This window comes from Carettochelys insculpta, chromosome 1 (genome assembly GCF_033958435.1).
Source record: "Carettochelys insculpta isolate YL-2023 chromosome 1, ASM3395843v1, whole genome shotgun sequence".
NCBI lineage: Eukaryota > Metazoa > Chordata > Testudines > Carettochelyidae > Carettochelys > Carettochelys insculpta.
The window spans coordinates 63,107,255-63,123,473 of NC_134137.1; the positions used below are offsets into that span (position 1 = coordinate 63,107,255).

Below are 16,219 nucleotides of genomic sequence, written 5' to 3' on the forward strand. Positions count from 1 at the left end.
AGGTCATCTGCAAGTCTCCTCCACTTCACTCTGTCTCAGGACAAAACCTCTAGCTGAATCCAGGAGTACCTTAGTTGTTGTCCTTCAATCACAGTGAATCTTCTCCATGTTGTCTGAGGTCTTCCTCTTCGGTATTTTCCTTGCAGATTCCACGTGAGAGCTTGATGGACTATGCTGGACGATGGTTTTCTGAAAGTGTGGCCTAGCCATCCCCACTTTCTTCTCTTGATTTGAATGTCAATTGGTTCTTGTCTTGCTCTGATCCAAAGCTCCTCATTTGTGACAAAGTCTTGCCATTTGATATAAAGGATGTACCTCAGGCATCTGTTTATGAACGTCTGCCGTTTGTGATGGAAGACTTTTTAGTATGCCACATCTCATATCCATACACGAACACAATCTTCACATTTGTGTTGAAGATCTGCAGGCTTATCTTTGCAGAGATTATATGTCAACTCCATATGGGACGGTGACTCTTGAATGCAGCTGTTGCTTTCCCTATCCCGGCATTGACATCCTTATATTTTCCTCCATTTCTGTCCATAATACTCCCCAAGTAGGTGAACTGCTCTACACCTCCCTGTGTGATGGTGTTGTTGTTGGACTGGTTGATCCTCATTGTCTTGGTCTTTTCCTTGTTAATGTTCAGTCCAATCACTGCAGCAGTCTTGTCTACTGCTGTGACTTTTTCTTCTATGCTTTCATGTCGGTGAGAAAGGAGGACCACAGCATCAGCAAAATCAATGTCCTCTAGCTGTTTGAAAAGTGTCCACTGAATGCCTCATTGATGGCCATCTGTTGTCCTGTTCATAATCAAGTCCATTGTGATCAAGAACAGGAAAGGTGACAATAGGCACCCTTGCCACACTCCTGAGAGTATGCTGAAGGTTTCTCTCAAGACACCCTTGTGAACAACTTTGCATGTCGAGGGGTCATATGTTGAATGAATCAATTTTGGATGGGATGCCCCGGTGCTGCTGCAGTTTCCACAAAGTGTTTCTATCAATGTTGTCAACACTGTTGAAGGCTTTTTTGAAGTCTATGAAGTTTATGTAAAGGAGAGAGTTCCACTCAAGTGACTTTCCTATGATCATTACATGTTGCTGTTTGGTCAGTACAGGATCCCTCACTTCAGAAGGCAGCCTGTTCTTCCCTGAGCTGTCTATCATTCTCTCCAAGAGAATCCTACTGAACACTTTTCCTGGAATAGACAGTAATGTGATGCCCCTCCAGTTATTGCATTACTGCAGGTTGCCTTTCTTTGGAAGCTTGCTAAGACAGGCATGTTGCCAGTCTTTTGGGATCTCTTCAATGTCCCAAATTTTCCCAAACAGATTACACATCATGTTGACTATGTCTCACTACCTGCCTTGATTGCTTCTCCAGGGATGTTGTCTGGACTAGGTGCTTTTCTGCTTTTCAGATGGGCAATGGCTTTTCTGATTTCTTCTTCTGTAGGTCTGCTGCTACCACATGGTCCATTCCTTGTCATGGTAAAGTGGCTTGTGTGTCCCAAGGACCCAGAGAGTTATGTCAAGGGAGCTACAGCTCCTGGAAGGGTCACCCAAACTGGACAGACCAAAGGGTAGAGAACAGACAAATCTGGATCACCTCTCCCTGAGGTAAAAGGGATTGACTTAGGGTTAACAACCCTTTCCATAAAAAAATGAGTTAGTTACAGAAACACCTACAAAGAAACCTACAACTACACAAGTCTTGGCAATCCACTGTGATTGAGTATGACACGTGATAGGAAAAACCAACAGGAAGCTGCCCCAAGAGGACTCTTTTCTCACCCAGGACAACCACCCAGTTTGGTATGTGAAATGCCTGGACCACGTATCAAGCAGGGAAGACAGCACAGACTGCAGCAGAGATGAAACAGTACAAGCTTGCAGTTTTGAGCTTGTGAGAGACAAGATGGACACAAACTGGGCAGCTTTGTCAGCTAACCGGTGAAACCCTCATCTACTCAGGACATGAAGAGATTTTTTTTTTTTTGGCATATGGCACTGTTTAAAAGGTGCCACGTGCAGAAATAAAGCCCTGTTTCAAGGCATCCCTGTATACCTCATGTGCTGAGATTTCCAGGGATGCACGAATAATGTGCCTGTTACCTTGAATACTGTTTTGAGATAACGGAATGTTGCAGAGATACAGGCATCTATTTTGGGACACCACATAGGCTAAGAAAGCTTATGGAGCATCCCAATCTTTTTAGTGCTAATGCATAACCAAGGATATGTAGAAATGCAAGGCTGATACGCTTTTTCTGTAGCCATATTGTAAGGTCTGAGGCCCTTCTCTGCACCCATATTCGGAGAGCAACAGCCATAAGCTCATTAAGCAGGTCACATCCTCATATTCCATCTAAATTACATTAAAACAATGTAATATGAGGCTGTAAAGAAGGTAACCCTGTCCTAACAGAAGCCCCCATCCACGGATAAACAGATCTTAAAATGGCTAATAGTGACAGAAAGAGAGACGTGTTAAGTCTGTATTCTATCAAAACAAAAAAGCAGTCATGTAGCACTTTAAAGACTAACAAAATATTTTATTAGGTGATGAGCTTTTGTGGGACAGACCATCTTCTTCAGACCATAGCCATACCAGAACAAACTCAAGATACAAATCACAGAGGTCCAAAAATTGTTAACGATTTTTCTGATTTGTCAATCTTGATATCAAAATTGGCAAATCAGAAGAGCAGAGGAGCAGCATGAGGGGGGTGTGGGGTGGGGAAGCGAAGAGTTAGATAAAACAAAGTATGTAAAACAGTCCTTATAATGGGCCAGGTAATTGCTGTCCTGATTGTCGAATTTGAACATAAATGACAGTTCTGAGCATTCCCTCCACAAATGATGGTTAAAGCTCCTTTTCAGTAAAACACAGACGTTCAGGTCATTAACAAAATGGCCCACTCCATTGAAGTGCTGACTGATAGGTTTGTGAGTTACGAGTTTTTTGATGTCTGTTTTCTGTCCATTAATTCTTTGTCAAAGAGTGTTTGCAGCCTGTCCTACATACATGGTGTGTGGGCATTGTTGGCACATGATGGCATACACGATGTTAACTAAGGAACAGGAGAATGTGCCCGTGATTCTGTGAATAGCATGGTTAGGTCCAGTGATGGTATCTCCAGAATAGATAAGTGGACAAAGTTGGCAAATGGGCTTGCTGCAAGGAAAAGTTCCAGGATTGGTGTTATTGTGGTATAGCCTGTGGTTGCTAGTCAGAATCCTCATAAGGTTGGGAGGCTGTCTATAGGAGAAAACAGACCTGTCACCTAGGGCTTTCTGGAGTGTGGCATCTTGATTTAGGACAGGTTATGGTTAAAGTACACTTTGAGACCATTCTGCCTGACAAAAAATCACTTAACAGTTGTGGTTGTGAAAACCTCACTTATTGTTTTATCTTCTGGTCCCCACTTCATTGTTGTTCTTCTGTCTGGTTCTTTGACTGTCTCTCCCTATTACTTAACTAATTTTGCTAAGTATAAAGAAATTAAGGTGTTGGGTTCTGATTGGTTAAAGAACTGTTTTACAATGTGTTTGGACTGGTTAGAAAATTGTTTAGCAATACTTTAGTAAAATGACCGGTTAAGGTACAGCTAAGCAGTACTCAAGTTTCACTATATAAACTGAGGTCCAAAAGGAAGTTCTCTGAACCCATTCCAGGACATAGCCCCAAGATCAGAGCTGCCAGACCTCAACACCTTGCCAATCATAACCATGCAGAAGCTGGAGTCTGGAATCCCCAGATGACCCGGTCATTAAGAAAAGTTAATCTGCCTTATTGGACTGGTGAGCATTGTATGCTTAGTGTGTGCATTCCGTTTTGGTAATTGCGAATAAACAAAGGTTAGAAGAATATTACTGTCAAAGGCTCTCTTGCTGGTAAAAGACCCTGTAACCCTGCAAAGGATTAAGCCCTTAGAGCACAAGAATGGGTGGTCACTCTGAGTCCACAGGGAATGTGTATTTACCTAGAGCCCAAAAGGAGTACAGCCCGAAAGCCACTGAGGAGTAAAGTTTATTGCCTTTTGCCTGGAGGCACAGGATGAGGTGGGGCAGCTGCCACAGGCCCTGTGCTTTTGTGTGCCCCAAGGTAGCTGCCCCAACCTATGAACAGGAGGAACAGAGTGTTACCTGGGGCTGAGGGCTGGACACGGCAGAGACAGTAGGGCTCACCATTCCCCTCTCACCCGCCCCGCCCCACCCCACCCCACAAACCATGTGGGTGGCAGGATCTCAGCAGCCTGTTCTACTCAATGATATCCTCCCAGACCATTGCGCCCAGCTTCTCTGCAGGGGCAGGAAGCAGATCACCCTGGCAGTGTGGAGAAGCTGTATGTAGCAGCAGGCCACATGGGCGGTGCAGCATAGTACTGCTCCGGGGCCCACCAGCCACGTGGTGAGTGGGAAGGAGGACCACAATCCCCCAGGCAGCATTGCTCTGGAGAGGGGTTGGCCCAGGTCCTGCCCCCACCTTGGGGCAGCCCTTCTTGGAGCCCTAGGAACCAGGTTATCCCTTGAGTCCTGGGTACTATCTATAAGTGGAAGCGTTGAGTCAAAGGAACTGGGTAAAGGTGGGATATCCTAGAATGTGCAGGCAACAAGTTTAGGGTAAAGTTATGTGCCTTATAGTGTTTGTAACAGAGAACTGTGTGCGGGTAACAGTAAAGTCGTGGAGATTTGTTGGGATGTATGCCAAATCTAAAATCTGGACCCTTGTTGCAGGTACGTATGTCATGCTGAGGATGTTCTGTTGTGTAACAATACCTCATGTATTGCTGTTGAACAGGAGCGCTCTAGTGTAATAACCAAGAAGCAGCGATGCCTTTTGTTGAAGAATTGGCAGCTTGGGGTGTTAGTTATATCTGTTTTGTGAGAGATGAGGAAGACAGATCAGTGGGCACATCACAAGCTGTGACAGGCAGGGGTACATGCATCCTTGTTGGTTTTATACTGCATTGAAGATTAGGGTATTTGAAACATAAATCTTAAACTCATCCTCCAGTAAAAACAACAAAGATCAGAGCTGACATTCTTAATATGTCTAAGGTAAAATTAAGTAGAAAAGATCATTTTTTCCACACTGTTATAAATCATAAACAAGAAAAAGAAGGTAGAAGCCCCATTATTTTTCAGAAGTCCTTTTTAGGTAACCTTTATTAAAGAACACATGCTATTTAAATGTCTGATGATCTGAAGGATATAATTTTATCAGTATTTCATAAATGTTTACTCTAGTTAAAAATACCCTAGAGTCACTTACATTAAAATAGGAGATGAGATTATCTGATGGTTTATCACTTGCTGAATTTAAAATCATCATTAGCTGCTGGATAGTATTCATTGCAGCTCTGGAAAAATAACATAAGATATATGTCAAAAATTTATTTTGTATACATTCAGTATCCATCAAAAATTTTCCTGACAATGTTTCCTGAAATGCAGACAGACACTCTATAAACAGATTAATAAATCAATAAAACTAACTGAATAATAAAACAAACTGGTGGGGTAATTAATTACACTTGTTATCCTTAAGTTATTAATATTTATCATCATTACTTCAATGCCATCACATTAACATCAACAAAGTAAAATAAACAACAACATTCATTTTGGTAAACAAGATGTGCAAAAACACCAAATTATAATTGAAACTGAGGTTCTGTAGATCAAAACATTTTTCTTTTACTGGTATCTACAAAAGATAACTGTAAAATCCTCTACAGATCAGGGAACTAAAATTAATTCCGCACTTTACTGGCAGGCAGTATCATAACAAATCACAGAATTTTGATGCAGATATTTTGAAGAACATTTGTTTTTATATCATGACCACCAACATCACTACCCTGGGTCTACCAAACAGCCAGTGAAGTGCATTAAATACGTGTTGGTGGTGGTTTTTTATTCTACAGACACAAAAACAGAAAGTAGACACACTAAACCTGAAACCGTTCCCTCTTCCTGTTCTACTCAGAAGTCTCACTCCCATCTTCTACTACTCTAGTTAGATTAGCTGCATTTTCAGGAAATTCACTAATTACGGTTTGTAAGTATTATATAAGAAAGGTCAGGAAAAGGAGCTGATTAAAGTAAATCCAGATATTAAACATTGGGATGCACATGTCTATTGATATGTAAGATTGTTTTCTTATTATGCAAAGTGAGCAGAATCCCTTATCATTTTTATTTAAAAGTTTTTTTAAAATCTCAGTTATTTCACACATTTTCCTCCTTTCCACAGACTATAAAGATATTCCTCACAAACCATCTTGTTAGGGCTGTTCTTAATGACACACAAAAGTTGAATACAAAACCCCCACCAGCTATACAGGTTCTTACACTCATGCCTACAGGTGTTTTGCCAAAAATGGGATTCAGACTCAGAGACTCATTTGTTCAAGTCCAATGCCCTAACGTAAATTGCTGTAATAAAGCCAACCCATGTAACTATGAGGTGTTTTGTCTTTAAAGACTGATAATGTTTAAAAGGCAGTGAAAATATATAGGGTTCTGCTCCTTCCAGGAAAAAAAAAGATTAAATTAAAAGCTAGTTTACTAAATTAAAAACTGTTTCCCATCCCTAAGCACAGCCTCAATGAGGAAATAAGGACTCCTTTCAGATAGCATGCAGCTGCAGGCATGCTGATGGAACTGTTACTTGTTACTTTAATGGTTAAAAGTGACCCTGTGGAATAAGGCAGGTGATTGTGTGCATCAACAGTGGACCATCTCACATTTGCAGATTCTGGAGCGTTACACAAGTCATCCTGCCTGATAACAGATGCACATGCATAAAGACCTGGAACACACAGCCAACTTTAAGTCTAAAAATACTAACATGCAAACCTTCTACATCTTGCCGTATCGCAGGAAAATGTGTCTATGTAGCTTGTATTTCCTGTTTATGGTTTTAAAGGTGAAGTGTTTAAAAGGGGGTTAAATGGTATTGCTTTCAGAAGGGGTCACCTGGCCAAAAGCCACTGCTTTCCAGCTGCCCTGCTCTGAAGACGATGCAGAATTTATGCAAGCGTTTTTAAGCCTACCAGACAGTCTCAGACTCTTTAGCTGAAAGTCTGTGGTCTCATTGTTTTTGAAACAGGAACAGAAAAAGAGGGCTGGTTTTGTCCAGCCATTACATCTGCACAGGTACCAGAGTGACAAAGTTAGGGCATTAAACCACATAGATATAGTCCCCTCTCCGGGTTTTGTTTTGTTTTTGTTGTTTTTTTTTTTTAAACTGCTGTTTGTTAAGGGACATATGTACATTGAACAACAGCTTTCTATTCTTGTTTTAACCAACTCAAAATTACAGAAAGAGGAACCAACTGCAACATCTCCACAAATTTTATGCCTCCCCTCTTACTCAGCCCCTTTATGTAGATTCATGGCATAAGAACTACTGGAGAAATCCCCAAAGGTTTATAACTTATGACAGATAATTTAACTAGCTTGCTTACAGTGAAGTTCTGCACACCCATTTTCCCTACTCACAAACTGCCCCTTATATCTGTTGCTTAAGTTCTCCTGGCTCTTACATACCCTGAGCCCTTCTGGCAACGTTCCCTTAGGCTTCCCACTTTCAGTTAGAGATCTAATCTTATGCAACCTATTATAAACCCTTGGCAATTCCCATTGGTTAAAGTTGTTCCAAATGGACCTATAATTACCACATCTTTGGGATTAAAGAAAATGTTCTGATTAGCTGAGAAAATAGAGATGGGGGCTTTTGTTCACAGACAACAGATTTATGAATGCCTGGTTACTTGGGTCCCGGCATTCCAGAGATAAACTGCTTTTTCTTCTTCCATTTGAAAAAATTTGACATGAGCTTCTGTAAGATTTTTGGGGGGAAAGGGGTAACGCGCAGCAGCAGAACAGCTGTCCTATGAGGAACTAGAATGAAACCAGATAACTCAGTGTTGTTATGCCTATAACTAGTATTTATACCCAGCTCTCTTTAGGTAAAGCTACTTTTTTTCAAAGCAATATTCAAAAGCACCTGATCCAAAGCCATTAAAGTAAATGGAAAGACTCCCCTGACTTTACAGCCTTTAGCTCAGACACACACACACACAGTCAAATGGGGAAAATCTACAATAAGTTTAAAAGTAAACAAAGTTTTTGTAATAACCCCAACCTACCACCAGTCATACCATCACCTCTCAGTCATAAGTGACCAAAAGTTTACTGCCATCTGCTGGCAGTTTGGTAATCTAGTCCAATGTTTCCCAAATGGTGTTCTGTGAAGTGAAAATAAGGGTTCTGCAAGAAAATTCCATTAAAATAGCTGATGCCTCTGTGGCTCCCTGCCCTGCCGCTGCTGAAACAACAGAACTAAATTTAATTGGTTTGACGGCCAGCAGAAAAAAAGGGAGGAATCCGGCTGTTAAACCAACTGAATTTATTTCCATTATTTCAGTGGCGGAAGGGCAGGGAGCAGCAGAGAGCCTCTCACTGGCGCTGCTACCAAAGTGGCCACACCCCTCTATGGGCATGGCTTGGCTCACTCCCTCCAGTGGAACACCTCCACACCAACCTTCCTTCTGCTGGGTATGTGGTGGCTGCCTGGCATAGGCTCCCCAGCCAGTGCAATGGATGGGTTAGTCCCAGGGGCTAGTTTGGGGCTGAGGCAGGTTAAGCCTGGGGATGGGGTGGCGGGTTTGGGGCTGAGAGGGGTGAAGCCTGGGGATGGGTTTGAGGGATGAGAGTTAAAGCTTGGGGATGGGGGGCAGATTTGGGGACTGGAGGTGTGTAAAGCCTGGAGATGGGAGCGGGGTTGAGGGGAGTAGAGCCTAGAAATGGGGTTCTGCAAAATTCTTTCGAGTTTAAAAGGAGTCCGTGGCCAAATGAAATTGGGAAATACTGATTTAGTTTATGCAAAATGTGTTGCTGGTCCCACTCCAATTCCTAGTGGACATGTGCCTAAGTCTGTATAACTGTCAGCTGGCACCCATTTGGTAGTTTGAGAAGAAAGGGAAAGTACTGAATAGGCACAAAGTCTAAACTCCCCTTTTGCTTCTAGAATAGCTCTTAGCAAGTTACAGGCACACTAGAAAAGCTACATGCAAAAGCTTGGACAGCTACTTCTTTCCATCTTATATCTGTTTCCGTAGATAAAGATTCCAGGCTTCATGTATGAGAGTCTTAATCTTTTATGATCCCTGTACTTTTTTTAAAATGCTGCTATAATCTGAAAAGTTATGACAAATGGCATAATGAAGTTTTTCTGTTAATGGCTTCCTTATTAAATATGCCTAGTTTACAGAACAATCTACCTCCCAGAACTGCAAACTAGACCTAGGAACTGAAAGTCCAGCACAGTTCATTCGGTCTAAAAAATTGTAACAAGAAAAGATTCTGCAATTGGCTTTTATTTATACTTTATTTAGATGTGCAAACCTAGAGCCTCCATTTTCTCTCCCACAACTATACAGGCTCTGTAGCAAGAAAGAGTAGCAAGAATTTATTTTACTTTATGCAGTCTCTTTAGCAGCATGTGAAAATGAAAGTATTAAGTGTATAAGACTTTGGTATTCTATGGAGAAAGAATTTAAAGAGTCAAAAATCATTACCCATCAGGCATAAAAGAAAATGTTTTATTAAAAATGCACTTGTGTGGTGCCGAGAACAAGCACGAGCACGCGCATAGTTAAGGAAATGCATTTTCACACTTTCAAGCCCACTGATCTAAAATTATATACACCCGTGACTCTTTTATATGAGGGGTATCAAACTTGGAATATACTCAGAACTACCCAAGCACTCTCATCTCCTGTGGATTTCAAGGGAAATGGGAGGTGAGGAAACCCACCGCTTCTCAGGAGGTTGTAAACATCTTACAGGAATGGGCTCTCTCTTTTAAACTGATCACTGTTTGAAAATCAGAACTGCTACGTTCTTCAGCTCAACAGATTTTACAAAAATCCAGTTCAAGTAAAAATACATGGATGCAACATTTTAAACTGTTTCATACCGAACAGGTGTCTGCAGAAGTATAGCATTAAGGTCTTCCTCCGGGTTGTTTTTTCTTGGTGTTTGTTCCAACTGTGAGCTGTAGGAAGGGAAAAAAGCCAGAACTTTATAGAATATTGAAAAAAACACAAAATATTATGGAGTACTGACGTCTGAATACAGCAAGTCTATTAAAAAAGGGTTTTCTAAAATGACTTTTTACAGCTCCTGAAAAAGTCATGCACCAGATTTTCAGGTGACCTCAATATCCAGCAGCTCTCCAGTGTTAATTTTTGTAATTTACCGATTTAAGCTAAACAGATAAACAGATTCAACATTTTATGTGCAGCTGCATTAAGGATTTCTGTTGGCTTTATTGTATCAATTTAGTCCATTCAGTTAAACCAGTGCATTCTTAAGGCACACCCACTGCTTTCAAGTTCTCACACCTTCATCAAGGAACAGTGGTGCTGAATCTTTAAAGACATCTCTTCTCCAAAATACTAACCACTGAAGTTCAACAGCAGTTAACTAACCAGTGTGAGAGAGTATAACAAAAGGTTTTGTCTCCACTGTCCTGCAGCTCATCTTATGTGGGGGGAGGGAGACGTATGAACAACAGTGCACACCAAATTACTGCACAATAATGCCCTGATATCAGTGCTGAGAGCATGAACTAAAATTTATGCCTCCTGCATATCCACATCAGGAGTTACGGTGCCGCACTGTGGTGTGCACTCATTCCTGTAGGCCAAACTGTAGGGCAACGCAGACAAGCCCTGAAGATCAATTCTATTCTATTGCTCAGCTCTCACTCTTGACTCCAGAGTCTTGCGTAGAATGGGAAAATAAGCAGTGTTAAAATATGTTAGTATGTTTTTACATACCAGTTAGCATGTAATTTAGACCAACCAGGACAGTGATTAAAAGGAGGAGAGCCTTGACAGTGGACTTCCCCATGCCAAACTGGCTTCCCACCGAGTGGTATCAGTCGGGGGCGGTGAGCTTCCACAGGCTGACCGCAGTCCGCTTCTCCATGGGGATGGCAGACTGCAGCTGGGTGCCCTATCTCCGGAGGCGAGCAATGCAAGCCATGCACAGAGCTCCAGGAATGTGGCCTTCCACATGCAGAGGTTCTGGAGCCACTGCTGGTTGTCCCACTGCCCCATGACCAACTGGTCCTAGTCCCACCAGTCAAAACTCATGCTGTGCCTCCAGATCCACCTGTGCACTGGGGGGAGGGGCTGTGCACATGACCGTAGAGCAGCAATGGGGAGCTCCTCAAAGGTGGTATCATGCTCACCCTCTGTGAGGAAGAGAACAGCTGTCAAGACATGCAGCAGGTACTAAAGCACCTCTGGTGAGGGGCCAGCAAAAGCCATGGGGCTGCTGTGGCACCGTGACTCACTAACAAGCCTAAAATAAAGAGACTTTCAGGCTAAATAGGTCCTGAATTTCCAGTGTAAAAAGTGACCACACAAAATAGTAACACCTTTTAGGTTTTCTCTGTGTATCATACAGAACTAAAAATGAATTAAGGAGAGTGTGGTACCATTCTGTGTGATTTAGCTGTAAAGTTTCATCATGATCCAGAAATAATCGTGCATCTATATCTTTATTTTTCAGGTAGAGCTCTTCATATTGTCTCGAGAGATCCTCAACCTTAAAAAAAAAATAAAAAATAAGGCTCAGTAGGATCATTTCTGACCATGTACAGAATATTGCATTCATGAACTAGGGAAAGGAAGGTTTCATTCTATATTTTAATACAGATATAGAATGACAAAACTCATAGCCCCAAATTGTGCACACCCCTCCACCCCCCCACAAAACACCCTCTCCCTCTGGGCATAGGTCCCATGTCCACCAATTTCAATAGAATGGAGATTCTGACAAGATGGAAAAATTCTAATTTGCAGCCCACTTTTCCTCAGAAATTTCCCATGGGCCATGAAAACAGCTGAAATTTCATTGAAATGGGCCAAGTCTTGCTCCAGAGTGGGAGTGGTATGCCTAGAATAAGCAGCATTTTTGAATACATTGACTCTAGGAAGACCTTTCCTATGTGTGTGGAGATCTGTGCTATGAGAGTAAAGTGGCTGAATAAGGAAAGGGGCAAACATGGATTCCCAGATTCAATTTAAGATATCCCAAGCTCTTAGGTTTAGGGCTCCAGAATGCACTGCTGCCTCAGAGGCCAGGAAATTGAAATCCATGACCCAAGAGCAGGTAATCAAGCAGTTATTAGATCTCTCCCCTACATGATTAGGGGCATGTGTGGGGGTACAGGGGTCCTAAATCCAATCCCTGCTTTTTTGCCTGCATGGTAAGAGGATTCTCATGCCCTGTTAATACAGGCACTGGTGTGGTATTCACAAAAAACATTCCTGCCTTTTGCAGATGTACAGACTGAACCTCTCTAGCCCAGCAACATCCATAATCTGGCATGATTTTACTTAGCTGGATCATCACTTATGGGTTTGGACAAGTTTCCCGTGGTCCCATAAAGTTTGTTTACAGCCACCAGTATTCTGTGCTGTTATTTAGATCTACTCTACCCCAAATGTCTTCTAAGAGGCCAGTAAGCAGTGGAAATGCTGGTAATGCTGCTAAACAATACTGACTTCCCGTGGTGCGACATTCTCTCATTCAGCACCAGTCAGGTCCCAAGGGTGCCAGGCTAGAGAGGTTCAAATGATAGTTGATTTTTCTCCTCCTCCTTTCTACCTTGCCTTATTTCTTTTAAAAAGCCCTACGGAATTGTACGCACCATGTTTATGAAGCTTCAGGACTGCACTTTTTTTGTGTGTTTGTATTTGCATTTTTAATGGAGCACAAACACAGGAATTTGGGTGGTGGGCATGATCTCATAAGTTACTGGCCAGATATTGGCCCCTACTCTATTTTTTGCACTGCATGGCAAATGGCCATAAACCCATCTTAGTCAACTATCAGAGGATGCTCACAGGTGGCATAAAGCCCATTGTGAGCCTACCTCTCCCCTTCCACTCCCCTCACCCACAATATTGGTCAACCTGCTGAAGGCAAGATGTGTGCCCAGCCAGTTGCTGTGCTATCTGGTATTCCCCATGGAACACAGAAGCAGAGGCGCCTGAGTAATGTGTGGTAGAGGTGCTCCAAGAAACCAGAGCCTTGGGCAGAGGTGGGCAGGGCTGGAGCTAGACTCCCCCAGCCAGTCCTTCAGCAACACCTGGGGCTCTGGCAGTAATTTAAAGGGACAAGGGCTCTGGTTGCCCCTGCTGCTACGGCTGGGAGCCCCAGGACTTCTTGAATTGCTGGGTCCTGAAACAACTGACCCTTTTCCTGTCCCTCCCTATTCCCTAGTCAGTGGGCCTGCACAGATGACAACTACTCTTAAGCTAAAGCTCCATAGTGTAGACAATGTCAATGGCACCAGCGCTTCCTGGTGAGACACAACTTACATCAACAGAAGCACAAAAATTCAAATCTGGAGAAGAGGGTCTTAACCCTGAAAACTCATTACCTAATAAATTTGTTAGTCTTTAAGGTGCTACAGGATTGCTTGTTTTTTGTAAAATTACGGGGTATCAATGGAAGCAGTCTTTCTGTTGCTGTAAGAACACCATCTCACTGAGGCTATGTCTATATTAGAGGGCTTTGTCAACAAAATGCAGGGAGCATCCAGATTTGCAAATGCATTCTGTTGACAGAATGCAGGACTTGTGTCAACAGGTGTTCTCCACTCCCCATGAGGAAGCATGCATCTGACAACAGAGACGTGAACAAAAGGTGGGTCTGAGCGGGCTTCTGTGGACAGAAAAGGCCTCTAGGGCACCACACAGCTGCTCTGGGGAACACCGTACCCACAGCCATCAGCACTCTCTGGTTCCTGCCTCTGATTAATGATTAAGGGGCTGGAGCACAAGACCTACGAGGATAGGCTGAGGGATTTGGGCTTGTTTAGTTTATAGAAGAGAAGACTTAGGGGTGATTTAATAGCAGCCTTCAACTTCCTGAAGGGGAGCTATCAAGAGGAGGGAAGAAACTGTTCTCAGTGGTGTCAGATGGCAGAACAAGGAGTAATGGTCTGAAGTTGAAGAGGGAGAGGTGTAGGTTAGATACTAGGAAAAAACTACTTCAGCAGGAGGGTGGTGAAGCATTGGAATGCATTGCCTACAGAGGTGGTGGACTCTCCATCCCTTGAAGCTTGACAAGGTCCTGGCTGTGATGACTTAGTGGGGGGGTTGATCCTGCCTGAAGCAGGGGGCTGGACTAGATGACCTCCTGAGGTCCCTTCCAGCCCTATGATTCTATGACCCTGGGCACAAGCATCAGCCTGCCGCCAGCCTCATGGGAGGACGGACGAGCCCCAGACCCTGGAGAGCGGGGAGGGGAAGCGGGCTGGCCACCAGTGTACCAACCAGACCCCCAACACACCAAAGACTCTGACACCTGGCATACCCACAGGCAAGAGGCAGCATCCGCTCCCGCAGACAGTGCTGCAAGCTGCAGGTGTGGGGAGGGGAAGCACTGGGGAGTCCTTGTGCAACTGGGACCATTGTGCAGGCCACACGTGGCTTTGCTCCTGGGATATTCCCGTACTGTGGCCCAGAGGGTGTTGGCTGCTGCTCACCGTGACGGGCAGTGTCCTAGGGGCTGCGTTGCATGAATGACTCACCATCTCCCCACCTTGTCTTCCTTACAGCTACACCTACATCATCCAAGGACTGAGCCGGTCCCAACCCCAGCACCAGGGTGAGCACAATGCTGCCCTCTGGAAGGTTACCAAGATTATGGAGCAGCAGGTGCAGGATGACAGGGAGTGGCGGCTGCAGGCCTGGGACCAACTCATGTCCCGGATGCAGCATCAAAGAGGAGTCTGGAAGGACATAGCTGCCCATCTGTCTGCAACTGCTGCCCCCACCAGCCAGCCCGCAGGGCATCCTGGACCTCCTGCAGTAGCTGAGGGCCATGCCTGCACCCCCTGCTCCCCCTACCCGCCCCCAGACCTTGCAGCAGCCCCACTGCCTCCATTCCTACCCCTGGTTCCAGCCCCGACAGGGGACCTGTACCCACAGGGGGAGAGTATCCCAAGGACGATGCTCTGCTTGAGGTCCTGCTCCTTCGCCCTTGCCCCCACACACAGACAGTACACAGTTCACTGCACTGTTTGTAAACAGTTTATTACACCATTTCTTTTGCCCCGTTTTTTCTTTGGTTTGGTTATTTGAGCACCACACCTGCATCGTTCTACATTGTGCAGGGGTCGGGGAGGGGTGAGCAGGCGACAGAAGGGGTAACGGTGGGGTTGGGCTGAGATCCCAGCTGGCAGTGCCCTGGGAGGGCTACTAGAGGCTATGGGAGAAGCTCTCCTTCAAGGCCTCCCAGATCCACATCCCATCCCGATGGCAGATTGGAGCTGCACCTGGCTGCACATACTCACAGCTGGTGGCCACCCCTCACCCCGGGAGGAAGGCCTCCTCCTTCCCTTCCACTATGTTGTGCAGGTAGGTGAGCAGGCACTGAAAGCATGCCGAAAGCGCACTCGGCCTGCACTGGGCCTGGTTGAGATGGGCACTGAAGAGTTCCCGGCTTGGGTCCAGCTGGCCAGTGTACAGGTTCATGAGCCAGGCCATAAGGGGTAGGCCGCATTCTCCCACGAAGAAAAGTGGCATCTGCATTTCCCTGAAAACCAGTTTATGGCTGGAAACGAATGTGCCCACCTCCAGCCTCCAGCACGGGACAGAGTTGCAGAACACATGGGTGTTGTGTGCCTAGTCCAACCACTGATGTTAATGTCCATGAACTGTTGCCAGTGATCCACCAGGGCCTGCAGCACCATCAAGAAGTATCCCTCACGGTTTATATACTTGGCTGCATTATGCTCCAGGGCACAGATAGGTATGTGGGTCCCATCGATGGTCCCAGAGCAGCGAGAATCTGGCCATGACTGCGTCCACATCTCCCATACATATGGCCCTCTGCAGAAGGATGATGTTGATGGCCATCACAACCTGCAGGGGGAGGAGACCAAACACACATCAGGGACTGAGGGAGGGAGTCCCTGGGCCATGAGGGTGTCCCCAGCCCCCTTCCCAACTCCCCCCTCACCCCGAGCTCTAAGGGAGCCCTCCATGTGAGGCCACCCCTAGCAGCAGGGCTGCGTGAGGGTGGGACAGCACAGCTGCCCAAGGATGGGGTTCCCCCCACCCCTTGCACTTCTGATCCCACTTCCCAAAGGTCCCTCTGGAGCCCCCGCTCTT

At 44.7% G+C, this 16,219-nt stretch overlaps 1 protein-coding gene across 2 annotated transcripts in view; it reads right to left on the reverse strand.

Moving 5' to 3' along the window:
• RB1 (RB transcriptional corepressor 1) overlaps positions 1–16,219 on the reverse strand; it is a 193,386-nt gene that overhangs the window by 110,272 nt on the left and 66,895 nt on the right. For both annotated transcript variants that reach the window (XM_074987922.1, XM_074987914.1), the window contains 3 exons: positions 11,527–11,636; positions 9,997–10,074; positions 5,281–5,368 (listed from right to left, as the gene is read on the reverse strand). In XM_074987922.1, coding sequence (XP_074844023.1) covers positions 5,281–5,368; positions 9,997–10,074; positions 11,527–11,636 — 276 coding nt within the window. The remainder of the gene's footprint in view (positions 1–5,280; positions 5,369–9,996; positions 10,075–11,526; positions 11,637–16,219) is intronic.